This window comes from Melanostigma gelatinosum (assembly GCF_949748355.1).
Source record: "Melanostigma gelatinosum genome assembly, chromosome: 10".
In the NCBI taxonomy this organism is placed as follows: Eukaryota; Metazoa; Chordata; class Actinopteri; order Perciformes; family Zoarcidae; genus Melanostigma; species Melanostigma gelatinosum.
Genome location: NC_136643.1, coordinates 22,342,115 through 22,365,136, shown reverse-complemented (window position 1 = coordinate 22,365,136; position 23,022 = coordinate 22,342,115). Strand labels below are relative to the sequence as shown.

At 41.1% G+C, this 23,022-nt stretch overlaps 1 protein-coding gene and 1 pseudogene across 2 annotated transcripts; one reads left to right on the top strand and one right to left on the bottom strand.

Annotated features, from left to right (window-relative positions):
- Positions 1–1,443: 1,443 nt before the first annotated feature.
- Positions 1,444–13,867, bottom strand: LOC306783201 (MAGUK p55 subfamily member 4-like; annotated as a pseudogene). Its single transcript has 15 exons — positions 13,846–13,867; positions 12,780–12,901; positions 12,613–12,690; positions 12,313–12,396; positions 12,103–12,234; positions 6,938–7,019; positions 6,727–6,831; positions 6,398–6,469; positions 5,872–6,068; positions 5,430–5,525; positions 3,878–3,919; positions 3,777–3,797; positions 3,650–3,688; positions 3,193–3,360; positions 1,444–3,074 (listed from the first exon to the last, which is right to left on the bottom strand). The product of its transcript is annotated as an MAGUK p55 subfamily member 4-like (transcript).
- A 7,825-nt stretch (positions 13,868–21,692) lies between these two features.
- On the top strand, positions 21,693–22,613 carry LOC306783477 (olfactory receptor 10K2-like; the record flags this gene model as incomplete). Its single annotated transcript, XM_079277140.1, has 1 exon — positions 21,693–22,613. The coding sequence occupies one exon, from the start codon at positions 21,693–21,695 to the stop codon at positions 22,611–22,613; it is 921 nt and encodes a 306-aa protein (XP_079133266.1).
- Positions 22,614–23,022: the final 409 nt, after the last annotated feature.

Here is a 23,022-nt window from a genome sequence, read left to right as displayed (position 1 = left end):
TGTTGTGATCTTCGCAATAAAACATATTTGATGTGACGTGTCGAGTCTTGGCCAATCAGCTTCAATATGAAGTACAGGAACAAGGGCTCACGTGCCCTCTCATCACACTGCCAGACACTGTTCGCTGTAATGACTACAGCAAGTGTACTTCCGGTCCCAATAGTCCCACCGCAGTTGCTCCCAAAGGCCCTGAAGTAATGAGAGAGAGTGTTAAGGAGCCTGTACCGTCATCATTTAAAAAATTGAACTGGATTGAATGCATGTAAATTGGAAAGTAATCCCTTTATTTTGTATAGGCGATGGTTCTCGCTACTCTTGCTATCTTTGTTTTTATATGACCAAAAATTTAGCTCAATGGATTTTGTCTAAATAAAGGTTAATACTAAGAATATTGATGAAAAAATAAAGCTAACTAGCCAGCTGTTCAACTAGAGCTGAAATACTGATTAATAACTGAATAATAAATTAGTTTTTTGCTGAAAGTAAATGTATCATTTCATTTTCTTCTCAGAGTACACCAGAATGATACATTTTAAAGACCATATTTAAAATAAAATTCTCCCGGGGAACACCCCCCCCCCCCTAGGGTGCTTGTCCCCTTTTTCGTCTCTTATGAGTTTGCAGGTATGCTGATTTGTTCTCTCAGCCTCTAGATGACAGGACATATTTCAACTTAAAGTACAAGTTTGTTCTCTTTGATAACGCCACCTGGATTTGGCAGCTTAAAATGGTTCATATGGTCATGGTCACATAAGTTGATTACATTATTGTATTATCGGGTTCTGTTGATACTCTGGAAGTGTATGTACAGGAGACTATTTGCTCAATTCTAAAATGTCTTTGTAACACCTCTGTGTGTGTTTACTGTTTTCCTGCAGACGTCCAGCAGCTGTTGTTGGTTAAAGAAGAGGTTCCCTCTGAGCAGCAGGAGTGGAGCTCCAGTCTGGACCAGGAGGACCCAGAACCCCCACACATTAAAGAGGAACAGGAGGACCCAGAACCCCCACACATTAAAGAGGAACAGGAGGACCCAGAGCCCTCACACATTAAAGAGGAACAGGAGGACCCAGAACCCCCACACATTAAAGAGGAACAGGAGGACCCAGAGCCCTCACACATTAAAGAGGAACAGGAGGACCCAGAGCCCTCACACATTAAAGAGGAACAGGAGGACCCAGAGCCCTCACACATTAAAGAGGAACAGGAGGACCCAGAACCCCCACACATTAAAGAGGAACAGGAGGACCCAGAACCCTCACACATTAAAGAGGAGCAGGAGGACCCAGAACCCCCACACATTAAAGAGGAGCAGGAGGACCTCTGCACCAGTCAGGAAGGAGAGCAGCTTCAAGGGCTGGAGGAGGCTGATGTCAAGTTCTCATTCACTCCTGTGACGAGTGAAGATGAAGAAGAGGAAGCTCAGTCCTCACAGCGTCATCAAAGACAAACTGAACAGATGAAAACAGATGCTGATGGAGAGGACTGTGGAGGACCAGAACCAGACAGGAACTTGGATCCAGATAGACATCCAGAACCAGATGCTGATGGAGAAGACTGTGGAGGACCAGAACCAGACATGAACTTGGATCCAGATAGACATCCAGAACCAGATGCTGATGGAGAAGACTGTGGAGGACCAGAACCAGACATGAACTTGGATCCAGATAGACATCCAGAACCAGATGCTGATGGAGAAGACTGTGGAGGACCAGAACCAGACATGAACTTGGATCCAGATAGACATCCAGAACCAGATGCTGATGAGAAGACTGGAGATTATTTTGACACTGATGACAGTGGTGATTGGAAGAAGACCAGAGAACCTCAGTCAGGTTTAAACTCTGTGAAACCGGATGAAGTCAGTGATTCAAGATGTAGTGCTGGTGAGGAACTCTTTAGCTGCTCTGAGTGTGAGAAAACATTTGGCAAGAGGGGAACTCTGAAGAGACACATGAGAACACACACAGGCGAAAAACCGTTCAGCTGTTCAGTCTGTAAGAAATCATTTAACCGGAGTTCAAATTTACAAACACACATGAGAACCCACACAGGAGAAAAACCTTTCAGCTGCTCAGTCTGTAAGAAATCTTTTAACCGGGGTTCAACTTTACAGAGACACATGAGAACCCACACAGGAGAAAAACCTTTCAGCTGCTCGGTCTGTAAGAAATCATTTAACCGGGGTTCAAATTTACAAACACACATGAGAACCCACACAGGAGAAAAACCTTTCAGCTGCTCAGTCTGTAAGAAATCTTTTAACCGGTGTTCAACTTTACAAACACACACGAGAACCCACACAGGAGAAAAACCTTTCAGCTGCTCAGTCTGTAAGAAATCATTTAGCGATTATTCAACTTTACAAACACACATGAGAACCCACACAGGAGAAACACCTTTCAGCTGCTCAGTCTGTAAGAAGTCTTTTAAGCAGGGTTCAACTTTACAAACACACATGAGAACCCACACAGGTGAAAAACCTTTCAGCTGCTCAGTCTGTAAGAGATCCTTTAATCATTGTTCAACTTTACATACACACATGAGAACCCACACAGGTGAAAAACCTTTCAGCTGCTCAGTCTGTAAGAAATCATTTAACCGGGGTTCACAATTACAAACACACATGAGAACCCACACAGGAGAAAAGCCTTTCAGCTGCTCAGTTTGCGGTAATGGATTTGTGCGCAACAGAGAACTAAAGGCACACATGAAAACCCACACAGGAAACAATCCCCTTTAGCTGTTCTGGTTGCAGTAAAGTTTCCGTTCGTGATAAAAGCTTTCAGCATGAGTCACTGCTGAAGTTACACACGATTAACCGCGGTTCAATTACACTGATTTCAATATTTCAATACAAAAAGTTATGCACTGAATGAGCGCCAACTGTACAGTTTGAAATAGTTTTGATGATTATATTGATTGTTTAAGACGATGGTTTTACCTGCATCTGTGCACAGTATATTGTATTTAAATGAATGTGGAGGGCACGTACGGGTCCCTGGAAGGTTGAAGGGTTCAGTTTGATGAGTCTTTTCCTCAGTTCATTCACTCCTCTCTCTTCACTCTTGTAGCACCTGGATATGTATTGTAAATATTGTAGAGAAATTGAAAATTAAAGAGGAACATACTGTGAGAGAAAACAATCGGCGCTTTCAACAAAACAAAATGACAATTTAAAGATTCCTGTCTCACCGATAAGGACGATGAGGCAGTGGTTCTCCTGCGGGGGGCGCTGGTACAACGCCACCTCCTCATAGGGGGTGGACAGGGCACTGCTGTTGGGTGAGCAGGAGGTGCACGACTGTCGTCTCCTCCTGAAGGACGTCCTCCTCCAGAGACGGAAACTCTGCTGGAAACCAGCTGGTGAACACAATTCATTCACTTATTGTATCTGTGACACAGTGACAGTGTTTCTTATGTATTAAACTGCTGACAAACTCCAGGGATTAAGTGGAGAAATGAATATACATTGGTACAACTTTATACATCTATACTGTACATACAGAATCATATATACAGAATATATAGTTTTGCTACGAGTGGATTATAGGTTATACGAAATGAATAAAATAAGTTATCAGCAAACCGTTTTGCTTATTTGTGTATAAACTGACAAACAAACGAAACAAATGAACTAACTGTGTCTTACCCAGGTAGATTCCATCAGTAATATCAGAGCCAGCCTTATCTGAAGGAAGAAAACATAAAAAGTCTTCACTCACTTCAACTGTTAACACAGACAACCATTGTACTGCAACGCCTAAATAAACACCTACCAAAGTGTATTTCTTCCAGCTCTGTGGAGATGAGGAAAACAGATTTCAGTCTATGAAACGTCAAGTATCATATATTCGTCATTGTGTCGGACATGTTTTACCTGTTACGGTGCGTTTGTCATCGGAATGTATTTGATTATTCTCTGGAACAAATAAAGAAAAGGTACTTTTTAAAGTCAAAGCTTGTTTCCACAAAGTCACGGTCAATCTAACACTGCGCGACAAAGGGTTTGGTGTAATGACCAGCAATAACATGAAGAGTTAACGTTCCTGATGTTTTTAACTGTCGGACACAAGGAGTCTCAATAAAAAAGGCACCGTCACTGTTTCTTAGTTGAGGTTAAATCACAAAAAACTTGGAAACTTCCCCTTGAGCTGCTTGTTAATTGTTGCCACACATGAATGTGTCGCCTCACCTGAGGCAGTACTGCAGTTTTAGTGTAAGAACAACTCTGGTTGTGGGTACAGTGTGTATGTGTACTGCTTGTCTTGTAAATTTGAGTTTAACAGTTCGCATCGTATCGTATGTGGTGCTGAAACAAAACTAAAAGGGAATATACATATATAAATATATATATATCATATGAAACAGCAGCTAAATTATATGTATTGTTACACAAATAAAAAGGACTTCACATTATGTTGTCATTTAATTAACTTGTCAGCCAAAGCGATGCAAATATATTACAGCAAAGACAAATTCAACCACAACTACCATAATCTATAACAAACTACATGTCACATCATTGCTATGCATGGCATGAACAGAAATTGTGGTGTGTATGTGTGTGTGTGTGAGGTGTGATAATGATCAACCCCCCAACATATTACCGAATTAAGTAAGTACAGCTTGGACCAAGTACAATTTATGTCTGTGTAAAAATAAATAAATAATGAATTTCCCCTCCACGGATAAATACATATAAACCAAGCTTTAACACTTGCACACAGTCATAGATAGATACAGCTAGTTGCCTCACCAGTCATACCACATTACACACATCATCAACAACAAACCTGCTGACGTCACACGATCAGACAAACTATTGGATTTAGATGTTTCATTTAAAAAAAGAACAACTGACGCAATGAGTGAACAACAAGCTGTCTCACCCACCGTTACATCCAGAGTCACTGAGGACAGACAGAAGAGAAACGTTGTCAAAAGTGTTTCTTGTTGTTTTTAAGTCACATTCACAACATGTTCAGAGGCTGTATGGAGATTAACACCAGTCTGTACTCATGTTCATGCATTGTGGTCTTGCTTTTACTGTGTGAGTGATTTTATAGTCTGTATGTGCTTTTAAATGCTAGTGCTTCTGTGTTGTATGTTTTAACTCGTGTTTAACAATGCAGCACAATGTATTTTATAGTGCATGCATCTATTAATGTTAATATTGCTTTGCATGTCTTGTATTTTGTGCTTTTGTACATACTAACTATCTCTTTGGAAACTATTTCAATAACATTTCAATCTTGTTATCATGTAATCTTAACGAAATTTTGTTGTTAAATATTCTATATAGCAGGACAACTTTATAACGCCTGTCCAGGGATCACAGATGCAAAACATCGCTGCAGCATTTAAAGTCAAATAAACCATACCTAACGCAGTTGCTACTGCTACACATTGATGTATATGCAAATCAATACACATAAATGTTAAGAGATAATAATGATGAGTGCTTTCAGGGTCGGATGCAGGTATGAACATGTAATGGCTGACACCACCACTGTTCCCTCTGTTTACTGCAGAGACAGATGATACATGTTCATTTCTTCCTTTTGTACTGTGTTTATATACTTCATTATTTTGCATTGTTTTATTCAATTTAAATTTTGAACATTGAAATATCGGTTCACATATTTTCTGAGTGTGTTGTATGGAGGGAGTTCCAACTGCATTTCATTTTAAGTTAATGACATCAAAGATGAACCTTGAAAAGCATGTTTCAGAAATCTTACAGTTTGTATCGTATGTGGCATTTCTTTAAAATCTGTTAAAATATGCTGAAACATTAGTTTGTCCCTTTAAGGTGTGTTGGGAATGATGAAACACATGTAAGGTTCACATTCAGGGTGTGTGAGGTGTCACCTCTTCAGCATGCCGGCAGAGGGAATCAGACCAGCGCAGGATGCGGAGCAGGGCAGCTTCCTGGCCTGCCACCAGCGTCCGCCCGACTGGTCGACCACCTCCAGCAGGTCTCCTCGGCTGAACGCCATCCCTGCATCAGGACAGGGGATGGAGTAGTCCTGCAAGGGGGTGTAGTCCACCAATGCCCTCATATACACCTGACGGACACAGAGAGAGGGACTTAAAGGAAATCTCCCACATTTACACATCCTCTAACAGGTCTTGTCATAATGTAACATAGAATCACATATTAGTCACAGCAGATACTGCACAACAAGTACTTTTACTGTATGACGCTGATAATACTTATGTGACTTTTACTGCTGATACTTTAACTGCATGAAGGGTTAGGTTAATACTTATTCACTCAAGTAGTCAAAATCAGTGTTTTTACATGAATCTATTTGTACTTTTAGTAAAGGTGAGTATTTCTTCCACCACAGAGACAGAATCAACCATCTGAGGATGTTTGCTGGATGTTTCTTTCCGACTTCTGTCTGCTGCTGCTCTGAGCTTTTTCAGGAATGAGTTTGAACAGGATTGTTCCCTGGGAATTGATCTGCAAATACAACAAATACCAGTAAATAACTGATCAATTGTTTTAATAATCAGATTATGATCACAAGTATGAGCACCTGCAGTCACAAAACCACAGAGGAGCTATTCCTTATTCGATTTTCTAATTAATTAATTCGTTCAACATTGTGCACAGATAGTTTTTGCGTCAACACTAGAAATTAAAATAACTTTACCTATGTCATTTCTTGCCTTTATTTTGTTATATTTAAGTCTTTACTTTCCCCTCAGGTGTCCTACCAGAATCTGGATGACCTGTTCTGGCTCCAGAAGTCTACTCCAGAAGTCTAGTGTTGACAGGGTTTCCGTTGACCTCCAATAACAGATCACCAGGATGGAGAAGTCCTGGGACACATACAAATGAAACCATGACATTGCACATTCTCACCATGTTTAATACATTATTAACTCTCTGGTATTGTACGTTATATTTAATACATATTTATCTCACTGCTGCGGTCGGCCAGTCCTCCATGAATCACCCTGGCGATGTAGATCTCTCCCGTCTCCTCGTCCCTCCTTATCGTCGCCCCCTGACATAAAGACAGTTATTCCAAATTGAACAACCTTCAATGGCTACAGAAGCAGCAACTATCAGCGCTGTATGAATAGAGAAGAGTATAATTGGGGAAAGATACAAATGGAAGATGGGATGAAAGCAACTGATGATTGAACCTCTTAAAGCATGAGCTGAGGCAAGGAAATGCGTTGGTTATATACAGTCTTTGGTTTATGCCAATTCAATTTATCAAATAATTTCACAGTGTAGTATTAGTGATTTTACTTAAATACAGGATCTGAAAACTTCTTCCACCACTGGCAAAGATATACTAGAATCTAAGCATGAGGCTGTATATGTTAAGTTAAGAAAGGCTAAGACGAACATATGGTCTGACAAGAGCAACTGCAATGAATACCATGAGGCGATGACGGTAGTCACAGTTTTAAGTATAGCTGGATGGAATCGCAGATGTCATTTTTTTGTACCTTTAAATTTTTGCTTGTCCCCCTTCCAGTGATAAATCCAGAGATGGAAAAACAACTGTCTCTCAAAAGTGTTCGTTGTTCGAGTCAGTCTGCTTCTGGTATATGGTTTAACTTTGTTCCTTACACTAATATTTGGGATCCAAATTCTGATGTAGATTTACATTAAAAAGTAGAAGTAGAGATATCTTAATCCGTTTCAGAGTCTATTTTCAACACAACAGCAGACAAGGAGAGGAGACGGTTCGTTTTAGGGGCCTACTTATTATTTTTCTTCTTCTTGGTTGTCAAGCACCCTGTGCTGTGACAGTCTTGTTGGTCCTCCAGAGGAGCTCTAGACACTGCTCCATTGTTGAGCCTCACTTGTCCGTTACTACCACGATCACCTGCCCTTTGGGTGGCACCAAAGGTCACCACCGTCCTCTTGGAGCCTCCGTTCATTCCTTTTGGACTCCTCGATGTTGCGAAGCCGTCTGCACAGGAACTGACAGACGTGGATGAAGACGAGGAAGAGCAAGAAGAGGAGGACGAGAGGTGTCGTGGGTAAGGTGTGGGAGGTTTGCGGACCTCTTTTGGAGACATCGAGGAGACCCTTGGAGGAGGTGGGGGAGGAGTGCGCTGTTTGGGCCTGCATGGAGGTAACACCTCTGTGTGTTTGCTGGCCGCAATGAGCCCTTGGAGCTTGTCGACCACCTCAGCCAGCAGGTTGAGCGCCTGGGCATTCTCTTCCACACTGTCAGTGATCATCTCTGTCGCCGCCACCATCTTCTGGCCAAGATGACGGACGTCTTGAGTGCCATGCTCAATGCTAGTGGCCACCGTCTGGACGGTGGACCTGAGTTCCTCAATGCTGCACTGTTTGGTGAGCTCACGTTGTTGACAGAGTTTTGGTTGCTCCTGCTCGTTTCGTGTCTGTTGTGGTTGCTTCTGGCGTCCATTGGCTGATCCAGAATGCTGCAGCTCGTGTACTAACAAGAACTAAGAGGAGAGATCATATTACTCCTGTATTAGCTTCTCTGCACTGGCTCCCTGTAAAATCTAGAATAGAATTTAAAATCCTTTTACTGACCTACAAAGCCCGAACTGGTCAGGCTCCATCATATCTTAAAGAGCTTATAGTACCATACTGCCCTACTAGAGAGTTGCGATCCAGTGATTCAGGGTTACTTGTGGTTCCTAGAGTCTTAAAAAGTAGGACGGGAGCCAGAGCCTTCAGTTATCAAGCTCCTCTTCTGTGGAACCAGCTTCCCGTTTCTGTCCGGGGGGCAGACACACTCACCACATTTAAGAGTAGGCTTAAGACTTTCCTCTTTGACAGTGCTTATAGTTAGCGCTTTATAGTTAGGGCTGGCTCTGGCTTGCCTTGGACCGGCCCATGGACAAACTGGTATAGGCAAAAACTACAGGGGGACTTCCTACACTGAGCACCTCTCTCCTCCTCTTCTTCACCTCCGTCTGTATGCATTGATGTCCCATTAATGCTCATTACTAACTTTACTTCTTCCCCGGAGTATTTGTGCTTTCTCGCCTCACAGGATGACCGCAGTTTTATCTGGACACTGGTTCTTCAACCAGCCATGGCCCTGCTGACATCTACTACGATCTTCATGATTAACATTATTAATCCTATTACCGACACCATTAATGCACAGTACTGATTATTAATCCTATTACCGATACAATTAATGCACGGTACTCATTTTGTCTCTTCCCCGGAGTCCTTGTGCTTCCTCTCCTCACAGGTTTCCATGGAGCATGGTTTCATCTGGACCCTGGTCCTTCCTCCTACCATGGCCCTGCTGACTCCAACTGCTAATATCACTTTTATTATTACTCACATTACTATTTCATACTACCGATACCATTAATGCACATTATTGACCTGCTTCTTCACCAGAGTCTCTGTGCCTTCTCGCCTCACAGGTTCCTGTGTATCCGGGTTTACCTGGACCAGGTCTTGCCTCCTGTCGTGGTTGTGTCATACATTGAATGTGCTGTAATTACATTGAATGTGTTGTAATTCACTATCCTGTTCTACACATGACATCATTGCACGCCTGTCCATCCTGGGAGAGGGATCCCTCCTCTATTGCTCTCCCACAGGTTTCTTCCTCTTTCCTCCCCGTTAAAGGGGTTTTTGGGGAGTTTTTCCTGTTCTGATGTGAGGGTCCCGGGACAAGAAGATGTCAAACGTGTACATATTGTAAAGCCCTCTGAGGCAAATTTGTAATTTGTGATTTTGGGCTATACAAAAATAAATTGAATTGAATTGAATTGAATTGTGACGAGAAGCAGTAGAGTATTGGGTCATTGAGGGACGACTTAGAGGCTCTTCTTGGAGTTTGCTATGAGATTCACTTTGACACACATGTTGCCTGCCAGGGGTTGGGAGAGTGCTAACCCCCTGCTGCCGAGTGGAGCGATGAGGTGCAGGACTAGAAGGTGCTGTGTGGGCTCTAAGTGGGTTCATCCCAGTACAAGAGGGTCTCCTGCCGGGTGTAGGGATGTTCCTCGAGTGTCCCCCTGTACCCCCCTTTTTGTAAAAGATGAGGGAGTTGGGAAAGCTCAGACTGTTAACTGGGACTGGAGGAGGAGGGTAGGCGTAGTCGTCACTGCTCCCGCCGTTAGAGGCACCTTCTCCCTCGTTCTGATTGGGTTTTTCTGAAAATGGACCTCCATCTTGGGTGGCGGATGAAGACAAGAAAGAAAGCGACGACAGAAATGTCAAATATACATTATTCAAAGAGAACAGCAGTGCAGGAACAAGTAAAAAAGGTGCCAATGGATGGTAAGATGAAAGAGACTGATGATGACTTGATGATGGTTGATGAACGGTGAGGATCATAAGCATGTTTGTGAGGTACACAATGGATGAACGGATGAACTGGTTGCTGCCTTTCAACACATTTTCTGGATGAACCAAAGATTGTCTTTCCGACAAAGGAATGTGCAAATGCCGAGATGGATGAATGAATGAAGGGATGAACCGAATGATGTATGGTATTCGTGAAAAATATTGGGCATATTTATCGAGCATCATCAGAGGAAATCCGTCCTTTTTCTGGGTGATATTTAGGAGAGCTCCACAGGCGTCCTAACCTGTTGGGAGCAGCCAGGAGAGCTTATGAGCTGAATAAAAGATACTGTTTCAGCAAAGATTGAACAGGATGCAAAAGAGAGCGTGATCTCTGCAAAAACTGAGCTCCTCACAACCACACAGAGATACAGTCACAATACTACAACACGTCATGATAAGTTGTACTGAGAGTCTTGCTCTGAGTTTTTAGTCCTCTGTTAACTCTCAGTGTGATTCCTGGTAAATACGCACCCTGCTGGATGACTTGTTTATTCCCTGTTCCTAATATGGTGATCGGTCGTCTTGAGTGAATGCAAACAATGGACGGATGATTGATGATTGCATTGATTGACAGTCGTCCTTCTCTTACCAGGGCAGGGGGCCGGGCTAACGACGGAAGGAGCTGATTGGTTGAGCCCTTTCTTCCAAAGCGCTGCGGTTTGTGGACGCAAACAGCAGCTTCCCGTTGACTCGTAGCGGGGGAGAAAAGGACGTGACTGTCCTCCCCTGGGGAGGGGCAAAGGCCTGGCTTCACTTTCAGTTGCTCTGAGCTCCTCCCCCGGCCAGGCCCTCCTTGCAGGGACGAGACGGTCCAACGTGAGGCGACGGAGGCTGCTCCAACGACTACGAATCACTCGTACTCCGGCTCCTACACTTCCTCTGCGCTCTTCTCCTTTCTTGGTGAACAAAAGATAATTAAAGATCTCTTCTGATAGCTTGAAATTAAACTATTTATCTGTGAGGCATTTACAGATCAATACCTCTATCAACTCTCAGCCGAGACCCAATTGAGTGGGGAAATAAGTTATCATTACATTCACATACATTATTTAAATGTTACCATATGGCCTTAGTGTGGTACATTCCCCCAAAATATGGCAGTTATATCTCACTTAATAGCATGTAGGATACATTTATAAAGAAGACTATGAAAATCTAAAAAAACAGTCGTCAGGGCATAAAACCAATGATCTGTTGATCTTTACGAATCAAGATTTGATCGTCTAACAATGGCAGAGAGCTGAACAAGAATCGTGACACAACAATTTATAATCCAATAATATACTACATTATTCTGAATGAGCCATTCTGCATAATGAGTACTTTTACTGATTGTACTTTATGTGTGTTCTTATCATAATACTTTTGCACTTTTACAAAAGGAAGACCTTCAATGCAGGACTTGTAATTTCTACACTGGTGCTACTTTTAGTTAACTAAATATCTGAATACTTCTGACGTTTTAAAATCAATGTGGTGCAGTAAAAGTACATTATTTCCCTCTGACATTTAGTGTAGTAGAAGTACAAAGGAGCAGAAAATCAAGTACAGTATAAGTACCTCAGAGTTCTTAAGTAAACAAACTTATTAATCTTCCTAAGAAAAACCTAAGAAACTGGTTTGACTGATTAATATTAGTTCACCAAATTATTATTTCAGAGAGAATAATGGTCTTTAATGCTTCACTGACAACCAGATTTAGTTATTTAGGGAGGAATAAATAAGATATTTAGATTTCAGGTTTGACCTGTTTCAGCATTTTATAACTGTCTCACCAGCGGCTGGTTGTTCTTCACCAGACAAACGATCCTCATGGCTACCTCGCCCTCGGGCATCTCATCAGGCAGAGGCGGTAAAACAGGTCCATAGTCTGACTGGGCCACACTGTCGTGAGATGATAGGAGGGCCTGAGAGACAGGTAACGTGTGTCACAACAGAGCACCGAGCACAAGTTCTGCAAGAGCTTGTGCATGAGAGACACACACCTGGATGTGTGGTGAGCTGAGGAGGTTGTAGAGCTCTCTGGCTTCAGCTGAGGGACGGTGGACATTCTGTATTGTAGCCATGATCTGATGGTCAGGCAAAGAGACGGACAGACAGAAATACAGATGATAACACTCCAGAAGATCAGATGTAATCTGTAAAGCCTCTATTTTCTTAAAATGAATATAATTATGAAGATGAGCTCAAACGTTGGTGATGATGAACAAGATACATACTGACACTTATCGAGGTGTGTGTGTGTGTGTGTGTGTGTGTGTGTGTGTGTGTGTGTGTGTATCAACCTCATGTGAGAGTCCTGAGGCATAAGGCAGAAGGGGTGTGGGTGTGGACATCTCGAACTGCAACAGGCACTCATAAATCTAGAGCGACAGAACAGGAAATGAGGTCATTGTTTGACATGTCCATGGTGTGTCTGCTTCAGTGCACGGTTCGTTGAGTCATGTCGTACCTCCAGTAGAGCGTGCAGCCATGGTGCACTCAGCAGTTCATGCAGAACTTCAGCACCAACAATGTTTCTGCTGACCGCGTGACTGACGTCCTCCACCACGGTGGACAGCATCTCACTGACACCTGCACACACACACACACACACACACACACACACACACAACGCAATAAGAAATTAAGAAATAAATGAAGACTTGCAGTTTCAGATTGCTGTAGATTAAACTTCCCAACAGTATACAAAGGAGTCAAAATTAGCACAACTCTCAGGAATCTTTGACAGCAGTTAAAATGCTATACATACACATTAAATCAGCAGTAATATTAATCCAAAATGGTAAAATACTTACAAGGAACATTTACTGCATAATCAGTACTTTTACTTTTCATGCTTTAAGTACATTTAGCTGATCAAACTTACATACCTTAACTTTGGTAAGGTGTTGAATGTTTACTTTTGAGTATTTTCACAGTGTGGTAATAGTATTGACACTTAAGTAAAGGATCTGAATACTTCTTCCTCCACTGGTTATGTCATGCATCATTTCAGATGTACAGCATGACACTACTCAAGTAAGGGGAGCAATCCATGTATTATAAATGTATGAATATCAAACATGATAAGCTCTGCCACCAAAAAGTGAAAGAACAAAGGCACTGAAGCCTCGCCATGTTGAATAAGATGCATTACACCAGTCAACAACAGACAAAATTGTATTAGAACATTCTGTAATATCCCGGCAGATGCTTGGGGATGAAAGTTTCTCCTAACGGGTGAAAAACAGACATGTTTGGGCCAGACCGGATTAACTGACACTGAGGAGCCCTGACCCCGCAGAGACACTAATACCATCTGAATTAGATTTCACATTAGAATTAAATTGAAGCTAAACCCACCCCTGGATTTAGACTCAAGTTCAGGATTAAGACTGAATTCTAGTCCGACCATAAACAATGAATGCAATCAATGAAGGTCAGATATACAGAGTGTGTGTGTGTGTGTGTGTGTGTGTGTGTGTGTGTGTGTGTGTGTGTGTGTGTGTGTGTGTGTGTGTGTCCCTGTTTCTCACCGTCCTCCATTGCTGGTCTCATGGTGATTGTCCAGACTCACCGCAAAGGAAAGAAGGTTTTTACTGGAAAAAAGAAGGGGAAAAACCTTTTAATGTCAATCATACTCTGATCTAATGCAACAGGGTCCTTACCTAAAACACTGAACAATTGACATAATTCAAAAATGTTATTAGTTACTATTTTTTTTTAACAACTGAAAAATATGTTCATCTAAATATCTGTGACGGCGTTACAAATTAAGAACTTACTTTGCATGTACATCTACCATCATCAGCATTTTAAGGTGCTCAATACAGAATTATCAGCATTTCGATTTGCCTCTCAACGGCTAGCAATGCTATTCGCGCAGCTAACGGCGCTAACAGTGCAAACTACAGCAACAGTGCTGACAGAGCGTGAAGACGTCATGTGTAGTCTTTTAGTGGGCATGCATGATTGCCTCATGAAATTAAAAATGTACACAATGTAGCAAAAAGACCAATCTTTTTTCTGACTATCATGTGTGAAAAAGCCCGAATGTCAGTGCTTATTTCCACTCTCAGCACTTAAAGAGCAAGTCTCTCTTTTAGCTCCGTTTTTGGTCTCTACCAACTCCTGAGGGAAATATTTGTCTAATGGGCTGAATTGATGTTACGTCTCCTCTTTAGCTTCTTAATTGGCTCAGCTTCCGTTTCCACGTACGCTGCAAAAGCTTTCATGAACTAGATCCCAAAGTCATCCCAAATGTCAACTGAGCAAATCATGCAGCCTCACCGAACTTCTTGAGTAAAGCCCTGGACCATTCCCATTGGTTTTAAATACTATAAACTTAAACTCCTGCAATACAGGAGTGAATTTTACAATGAAGCTGTCTGAATTTTGTTAAATCAGCACTTTAAATTAAACTCAGCTACAGTCAGAATCCAAACACCACAGCTATTGAACTGAGTGCCAAATTAATTCTTGAATTCCTGCAAACTTAAACTTAAAGTTCTCGATTTTGTTTCAGTTAGCTCTGCCAGTAATTTCATCCTGCAATCAGAGCCAAAGAATAGATGTTTTAAAGGTTTAAAGCTCATTTTACAGGTGAACAATGGATATAATCTTAAATTGATTAAAAATTATGTTCTTTCCTTGAAGGTACAAATATTGAAGGAAGTTGAACTCTTCAATGTGGGTTTTTGAGCACCAGCTGCTGTGATGTTTACATTGTTAATAAATCGATATATAATCTACTTTGATGATTTATTCTGCTTTTGATTCTATAAGAAGCGGCATGTTATTTAATTCATGCAGTTTGATGTTTGTTGCACCTGCCACGGTCTCCAAAGCCCTTTTTTAATTTACAGTTTTATGTAATCGTCTTAAGTTTTGTCCTTTTTCTTTCTGCAACTTTTGGATGGATTGCCATAATATTGTATACAGATATTAATTGTACCCAGAGGAGGATTTCAAAACTAAACTAAACTAATGAGCCAGTAAGCCTCAGCTGTAATTTGTGTTTACTGCTAATTGACAAATGTGCGCATGCTAAACCAAGATGGTGACCATGGTAAACATTACACCTGCTAAACATTTTCATGTTAGCATGCTGATGTTAGCATTTAGCCTCACAGAGCTGCTACAGACTACAGAGTCTAGCATGAAGTAGAACTCTTGCTCAGAGAGCTCAGTCCTCGACACATCCGGTCAAAGCTGTGAAATAAGACCAACTCACCACCTCTTCGTCCTCCTCTTCCTCCGGTCCGGTGATGTGTCAGTGTGTGAACCGTGAGCTGAACTGAATCAGCAGTGTGAGCGTGTCAGCAGCAGCCAGTGGTGACTGACATGGAAGCGATTTTACTCCCAAACCAAAACAGACATTACCGGTAATCCTCTCTAACCCGACTTAATCCACCAACCACCAACCTCTCTCTATACCTCCCTCTTCTCTCCGCTTCCTTCTGTTATTTTTAAAATCTTATTCTTTCCCTGCTTCACCTCCTGTCACTCACTCCATCTGTTTCTTTGGTGTGCTCTTCACTCTTTCATTGTGTAGCTCACTCCTATCATTAACTCACTCTTTCACTCACTTTAAGCACTTCCACAACAGATCACAAAGCTTCTTAACTCTTTGCTGCTTTTAGCACACACGCACGCACGCACACACACACGCACACACACGCACACACACACACACGTGGCAGGTCAGACATGCTCAGCAGCAGCAGGCAACACAGTGTTAAGAGGACAATAACAGTAGTTGTGATGTATTAAACCCTGCTGCAACATCTGGGTTTGTAAGAGGCAAGCCGTTATCAACTATGTGTGTGTGTCTGTGTGTGTAGGTGTGTGTGTGTGTGTGTGTGTGTGTGTGTGTGTGTTGGGGTTATCACAGAGTAATGGTCACTGGGTCACCTCCTCAGGGATTAAAACTGATCCTTCAGAAACAGAGACTGTGACAGACGCCACAGAAACAGGCAGATGTAAGAAAACATGACCGCCAAAAAAGTAGTCCTGTTCTTGCACAGCTTTTCCCCCAAAATATCAAACCTCTGCAGGAACATTTCCTTCCAAAGTGTACAAATAACTGCGAAAAAATGAATATATATAAAATATTATTGTCGCTTTAAGATAAACAAAGCGTTTCAAAATTCCAGGCATGGAAATTATAAATGGGTGATTTTGTTTCCAGTAATGCTAAATGAGTTGCGTAACTCACACATACAGTATGCACAGACACGCACACAAAAAGTAATTCAGTTATGCTAATATTTTCTTTTTATCGCAAAGCTTTAAAAAGCTCTTTAGACTTTTGAGGAATAGTCTTGTACATGAAAGGTATTGTTTTTTTTCTCCTTTTCCACAATGCTCGAAATAGATTATACTATATTCATACAGTGCTTTGGCAATGCTGTATCTGACCATGTTGATGGCAACAATTGAGATATTTATGAGAACATCTTAAGTGCTATGCAATTTATATTCCTAAATTCTATAGCAGGTGGACACCAGATCGGAATTTAATCGGAACCTGGAACAAAATATAACTACAAAGCGACGCGAACCATGAGTTATAAGTTCATACATCACCTCTAAAATAAAATAAAAAGATGTCACTATACTGTAGAGCAGATGTTTTTAGTGTTTAGGTTTATTTGGCATAACTAGTATTTTAAGTCAGGTTTCTTATATATTAAGATGCCCGATTATTTATATTTCATAAAGGTCTGAATTCTCTGATTGAGCGCTAATCATCTGAAGCTCAATATCAGCAACACCAAAGAACAGGTGGTAGACCACCAGAGGAACTGGGGGCCCCTTATCATCCAGGGAGAGTATGAAAGAATGGACTCATACAAACACTGAGGCCCTCCTCAAAACACAACACGTTTGTGCTCCAGAACCACACACTTCAGTGTTTTCTGATCTGGCACAGCTATCGGCAGGACGACATAGTTTGTCAATGCTTTCCAAAAAATAGCACAAGTCGGTTTTTATCAAGAAGCTCTCAACCTCAGTAAACAAAGATGTCGGTAAACATCACAAAAGCTACAGAGGAATAAAAACTGATATACAAACAGATTAGACTAAACCACGTCAGGTTGATAAGATAGCAGTGCGGTCATCCGGGATAAAACCTTCATTGCAGGTAAGAAGGTGAACAAGGAAGCAAATGTAAAGATGATTCTTTTGATGTATTTGCAGATAAAATAATTATTCGGGGGGAAAACTGAAAGAAACAGTGGTATTGTCTAATTTGCTTTGGTTTAGGCACAAACACAACTTGGTGTGGGAAACACTGTGGTTTGGATTAAAAGTAGTACTTCTTTGCGAAAGATCGACGAGTTAAAAAACTGACACCAACAACACTGACCTCACCATTGTGTTGTTTTGGATCACAGAGGTCCCCTGAGGCCTTCACACTGTGACTACTGGGTCATAATTAGCTGTTTACAGACTGGCTGTAGTCAGGCCACTCCCATGAGGCCTGGCTTGTTGTTCAGAGGAGGTGGCCGACTAATGACCCTCATTACAGTAACCTTACATCAGCTGTGTTTTGTGAGATTGCATCATACTAATTGGACACACACACACATACTACAAACACTTTAAAAGTTACTTTATTACCAAAGCAGATATTGAAGATATACTGTTATGAGAATAGATAAAACTACTGCCATACAAAGGCTTTGAATTGGCTGACAATGTTTTTCTTCTTTCCTTCAGTAATTTCAACAGAGACAAAAACTGTATAATTTAGACACCAAAATGTATTATTTACATTTGAAATAGTTTTGGCCCCAAAGGAAGAAAGATTAAATGATTCAAACTTCCATTTAGTCAACGTCCCCACAATGGAGAGTACTGTTATTTTGAATGAGTTTATGTTTTCCTGTCCAGAAAATCGTGATGAGTACCCCATGATTTCCGCGATGTGTAAAACATGGACGTAATTTGATATTAATACTGTATGATGTGGAATATTGGGGAAATTTGCCAGCATGTGGATACAATATATATAAATCTGGGTGTGCTATGCTGCTATGTTTTGGTGTCATTTACGGGCACGCTGCTTCAGTCGTCTGCGCTCTCTGTTCACCAAGTGTGGGGCCAACTGAAGGAGGAAAACTCTCAGCTCAGCCGCCATTTGCCGCTCGCTCACCCTTAAAGGAAAGCTGAGACGAAGCAACAATGTGACGGTCAGAAGGAAAGAGCATCGGCGAGAGAGAGAGCTGCTGGAACTAATTCAACAGGGTTATCGGTTGACCACCATCGACTTAAAGTATACTTTCATGTCGAGGTGGCACACAGGAAATTCTTGGGTTGCGCCTTCCAGGGAAAAGCGTACGAGAACAGCAGGCTGCTATTCGGCTATTCCCTGGCCCTCATGCTAAGTTCAATTTGAAAGGAGACTATTCATGTAACAAGCGTATATTGACACGCCCTTCCAACGCGTTAAAAACTAACGCTGGAGGGGTATCTAGTGCGTTGATCCCCGACACCCAGGATGAGTGTATAGAAAAAGAGTCACAGTTGAATGGCCGTGTACGGTATTCCAGGCTTTAGTCTAATTCTACAGGCTTTACAGTTCCTGATATCAATTTGTAAGCACAATGGTCATCCAGCGGCAGCCTTTCATTCAACACCTGCACACTAGCCAGCAGGCTGCTCGGTATACAACTAACCACAAAGCAAGCCTTATTTGTCCGTTTCTTGCATGACAATTTATCCAAAAGGCACCAACACCACAAACACGGATGAGAGGTTAACTGTCGTGACTCAAATTAGCCAAGGCGATACCTAGCAGACAGCTAGCTGCTGTGATGGCACCCACCTGTCATTCAAAAGGGCCACGCCCTTAATTACTCATCCGTTTAAGACTTAATATAATTCAAACAGATGAGTTATGTAAAGTTAAACTCCAGTACAGTTGTCATGAACGGGGATATTAGATATATATCCAAAACATGTTTTGTACCAAGCTGTAAACATGTTTGTACTGCTCTAAAGTTAGCTATTTAAAATGGGGCTCTATGGGTGTTGACTCCCTTTTGCAGCGAGCCTCAAGTGGCCATTCGGTGAACTGCAGGTTTTGGAGTTCTGGCGTTTGCTTCTTGTGTGAACTACAACAGCTGATAACTTGAGTGGAAAAGATTGCGTAGTGCTTCAGTTAAAGAGGTCAAACTCTTTAATAAGATCCTTGGTTGATGAAGCAATCTCATAAAAAACTCTCCACAGACTGAATTTTGGAGACAAACACCAAGTGCATTTCAAGTTGAGGTACCTGTGAATAAATAAGACACTCTGTACAGGTTGGATGTTTGTATTATCATGAAAGAGAGAGTTCTTTTTAAAGTTGAATTCATCTATGTTGGTTATCAAATCTGTTACTTACTAAATCTTTGTTATTGAACAAGTTCAACATTAATGGATGAGGAGGTATAAGCAACATTTATAACTTGCATGTAGAAGTTAGCGAATACAGATTTTTATTTTCTGGTTATATTCGCATTATATATTCTAATATAATGCAGTAATTCTACTATTGTGTACCTTATATGGATACACAAAAACCTCCATGAGCCTATGTACATTTTCTTTGCAGCTTTGTCACTGAACTCCATTGTTTACTTATCTACCCAAAGTTTCTGGTTGACTTTTTATCTGAAAAACAGATCAAATCTTTTTCAGTCTGTCTCTTTCAATTTTGGCTCAACTAAATGTCATCTGACATGTTGATCATTTCTGGGAAGAGGATTTGCTGACCCTCTTTGGAATGTCTCCATGGTGGTGGAGCTTTGAGATCCCAAGAGATGCGTGTTGTTTTCGAATGTCGGTGTGACATGTGGCTCCAACATATAATGATAATGTATGCATGACATATATTGATTCAACCATATGAGAAACATAAAAACAAAAAGAACCGGCAGCAAAGGACAATGTTGCTGTCGTTATTTCCTTACGATGCATCGTCAACTATTGGCTCGTCTGCAACAGCAGTACCCCCATAGTGAGACACACGCACACACGCACACACGCACACACGCACACACACACACACACACACACACACACACACACACACACACACACACACACACACACACACACACACACACACACACACACACACACACATTAAAACCTGACTGCTGGAGCTCCCACAGGTCAATGTCAACTGAAGCTGTGTCAGTCAAGGACACCCTAGCTGTTCAAAGAGGTGGGGATCTCCCTTTGAATTGTCATTTCATCATCATCATCATTTTTTCATCCCATCATTGGCTCATCAGCAGTTCCCCCCTCCACCACCACCAGGGTCTAGACTTTGCAGGGAATATTAGTGATCACAGCATCATTTCCCCCTTTATTATACTACGTAACTGTGGAGTATACTTTCTTCACTATTCATCTCACCATGCATGTGTAATAAATATTGTTTAACTTCAAGTGAATTCTCTCCTGATTGAAATAGTTTTAGTCTTACTAGTGCAGTGCTCGTTCAAAACATGTCTGAGTGGGGGCCAGCTCCCTGAACTGGTGGAGAAGTCCTGAGGGAAAGATGAGAACAAGATTGGAAGAAACGAGTCTCTAATTACAAAGTCTGATCCCTTGTCCCCTAAACAGACATTCCTGATAATAAATATTTAAATGTTTTTTTCACTCTAAGTGAATTCTCTCCTGATTGAAATAGTTTTAGTCTTACTAGTGCAGTGCTCGTTCAAAACATGTCTGTTCAGAATGAGCTGAATGCTTGGCCTGTGGTGTTGCTGCTTTCAGCTTTCTCAAAACAACTGAACACTGTGCTTCCTTGAGTCCAGAGAAATATGTCTGCCATGACATACTTGTGTCACACACCAAAGACACGGCTACTCACGGTCTAAAACAGGTGAAATTGGCCTACGGTGAGGTTCACTGGTAAGAAACACCAGGGGCAAACTTTACCGTTCTGCAGCAACCTGAGCTTGGGAGGCACAACTAAAAAGGCCCCAAACAGCTTTAGGTTTATTATGATGTTTAGATATACTGCTTGATGGAAAATTAACTACAAACACCACAAGTGCTCCAACAAAACAATAAATGCACAAGCACATACAGCTTGAATGTTGTTGTGAATAGATGATGCCATAAAAAACATCTGTGACTTCATGTCTCTAGAATGAAGTTGTTCACCGAGCTCATTCTTTGGAGAGTTGAATGAGATCCATGGAGGGAGAAATAGTCAGATAAAGACTTCCCACCGACTCACACAGATCCCTTTCCAGTTCCTGTGTTTGCTGGATCACACCAGAGCATATCAAGGTCAGGTACTGAAGACTGAATAAGACAATCTAGTGCTGGTTACATGAGCTTTATTGTTTTTTTTATCATCTCTTTTGATATATCAATGATGGATAATAGATTAAATGTGACATATATAACTTTTGATGGGTATGTGGAAGTGCACAGATATAGATATCTTTATTTTGTGATCATGTTTACAGTGTATATTTTAATAATTTGCAGTAATTTCACTATTGTGAGCATCATAGTGATTCACAAATCCCTCCATGAGCCAATGTACATTTTCATTGCAGCTTTGTTAATCAACTCTGTTCTTTTCAGCACTGCTATCTACCCAAAGCTTTTGATTGACTTTTTATCAGAGAAACAGATCATATCTTATCCAGCCTGTCTCTTCCAGTGGTTTAGTTATTATTCTCTAGGTTGTTCAGAATACTTCCTGTTGTCGGTCATGGCCTATGATAGATATGTGTCTATATGTAACCCTCTGCAATATTCAATCATCATGAGAAAAACAACTGTTAATATGTTCCTGATTGTTGCTTGGATTCTGCCTGTTTGTGAGGTTTCAGTACCAATGTTAGTGAGTGCTAAAAAAGAAATCTGTAAGTTTCATTTGAAAGGAATACTTTGCAACAGCACAGTTCACAAACTTCACTGTGTGAGTTCAAGACTGCTTAATATTTATGGCTTGGTAGTTTTTGTGAGTGCTGCACTTCTCCCTGTGCTCTTCATACTTTTTACATACACCAGGATACTTGTAATATCCTATCGATGTAAAGGAGTCAGGACAAAAGCTGCACAGACCTGTTTACCCCATCTGCTGGTTCTAATCAACTTTTCCTGTTTAAGTGCATATGATGTACTTATTCCTCGACTGGAAGTTGATTTTCCCAAAATTGTACGTTTGATAATGCATTTACAAATGATAATATATCATCCTCTTTTTAATCCAATCATTTACGGACTAAAAATTACAGGAATTTATGAACACCTGAAGAGGCTCTTCTGTAAAAGAGTCTAATGTATTCACACTGATATCTGTTGTACAGTCATCGTTTTGTGTCATTATAATGTAAAGATGTGATTACTTTGAAGACATGTTTCTAATATAATAATGCACTTCAACAATGTAATGATAAGTACTGAGCAATTCACTGCAGTTTTAAAAAAAAACAAAAAGTAATGGTTAAGTCTAACAGATAACCACAACTTAATCATACATTTTACAGTTTGATTGTAGTTACCGTTGATGACATGACCATTGTCTTCAAGTGTGTTGCTAAAGTTTATAATAGCCCTCAAATAAGCATAAGCTCAGATGAGATACGCCTTTATCAATCCCTGGAGGGGAATCCAGTGTTTTAGCAGCACAATACAGAAATAAATACAGATAAGAGAAGTAAAAATAAATATTATAATATAGTACGTGG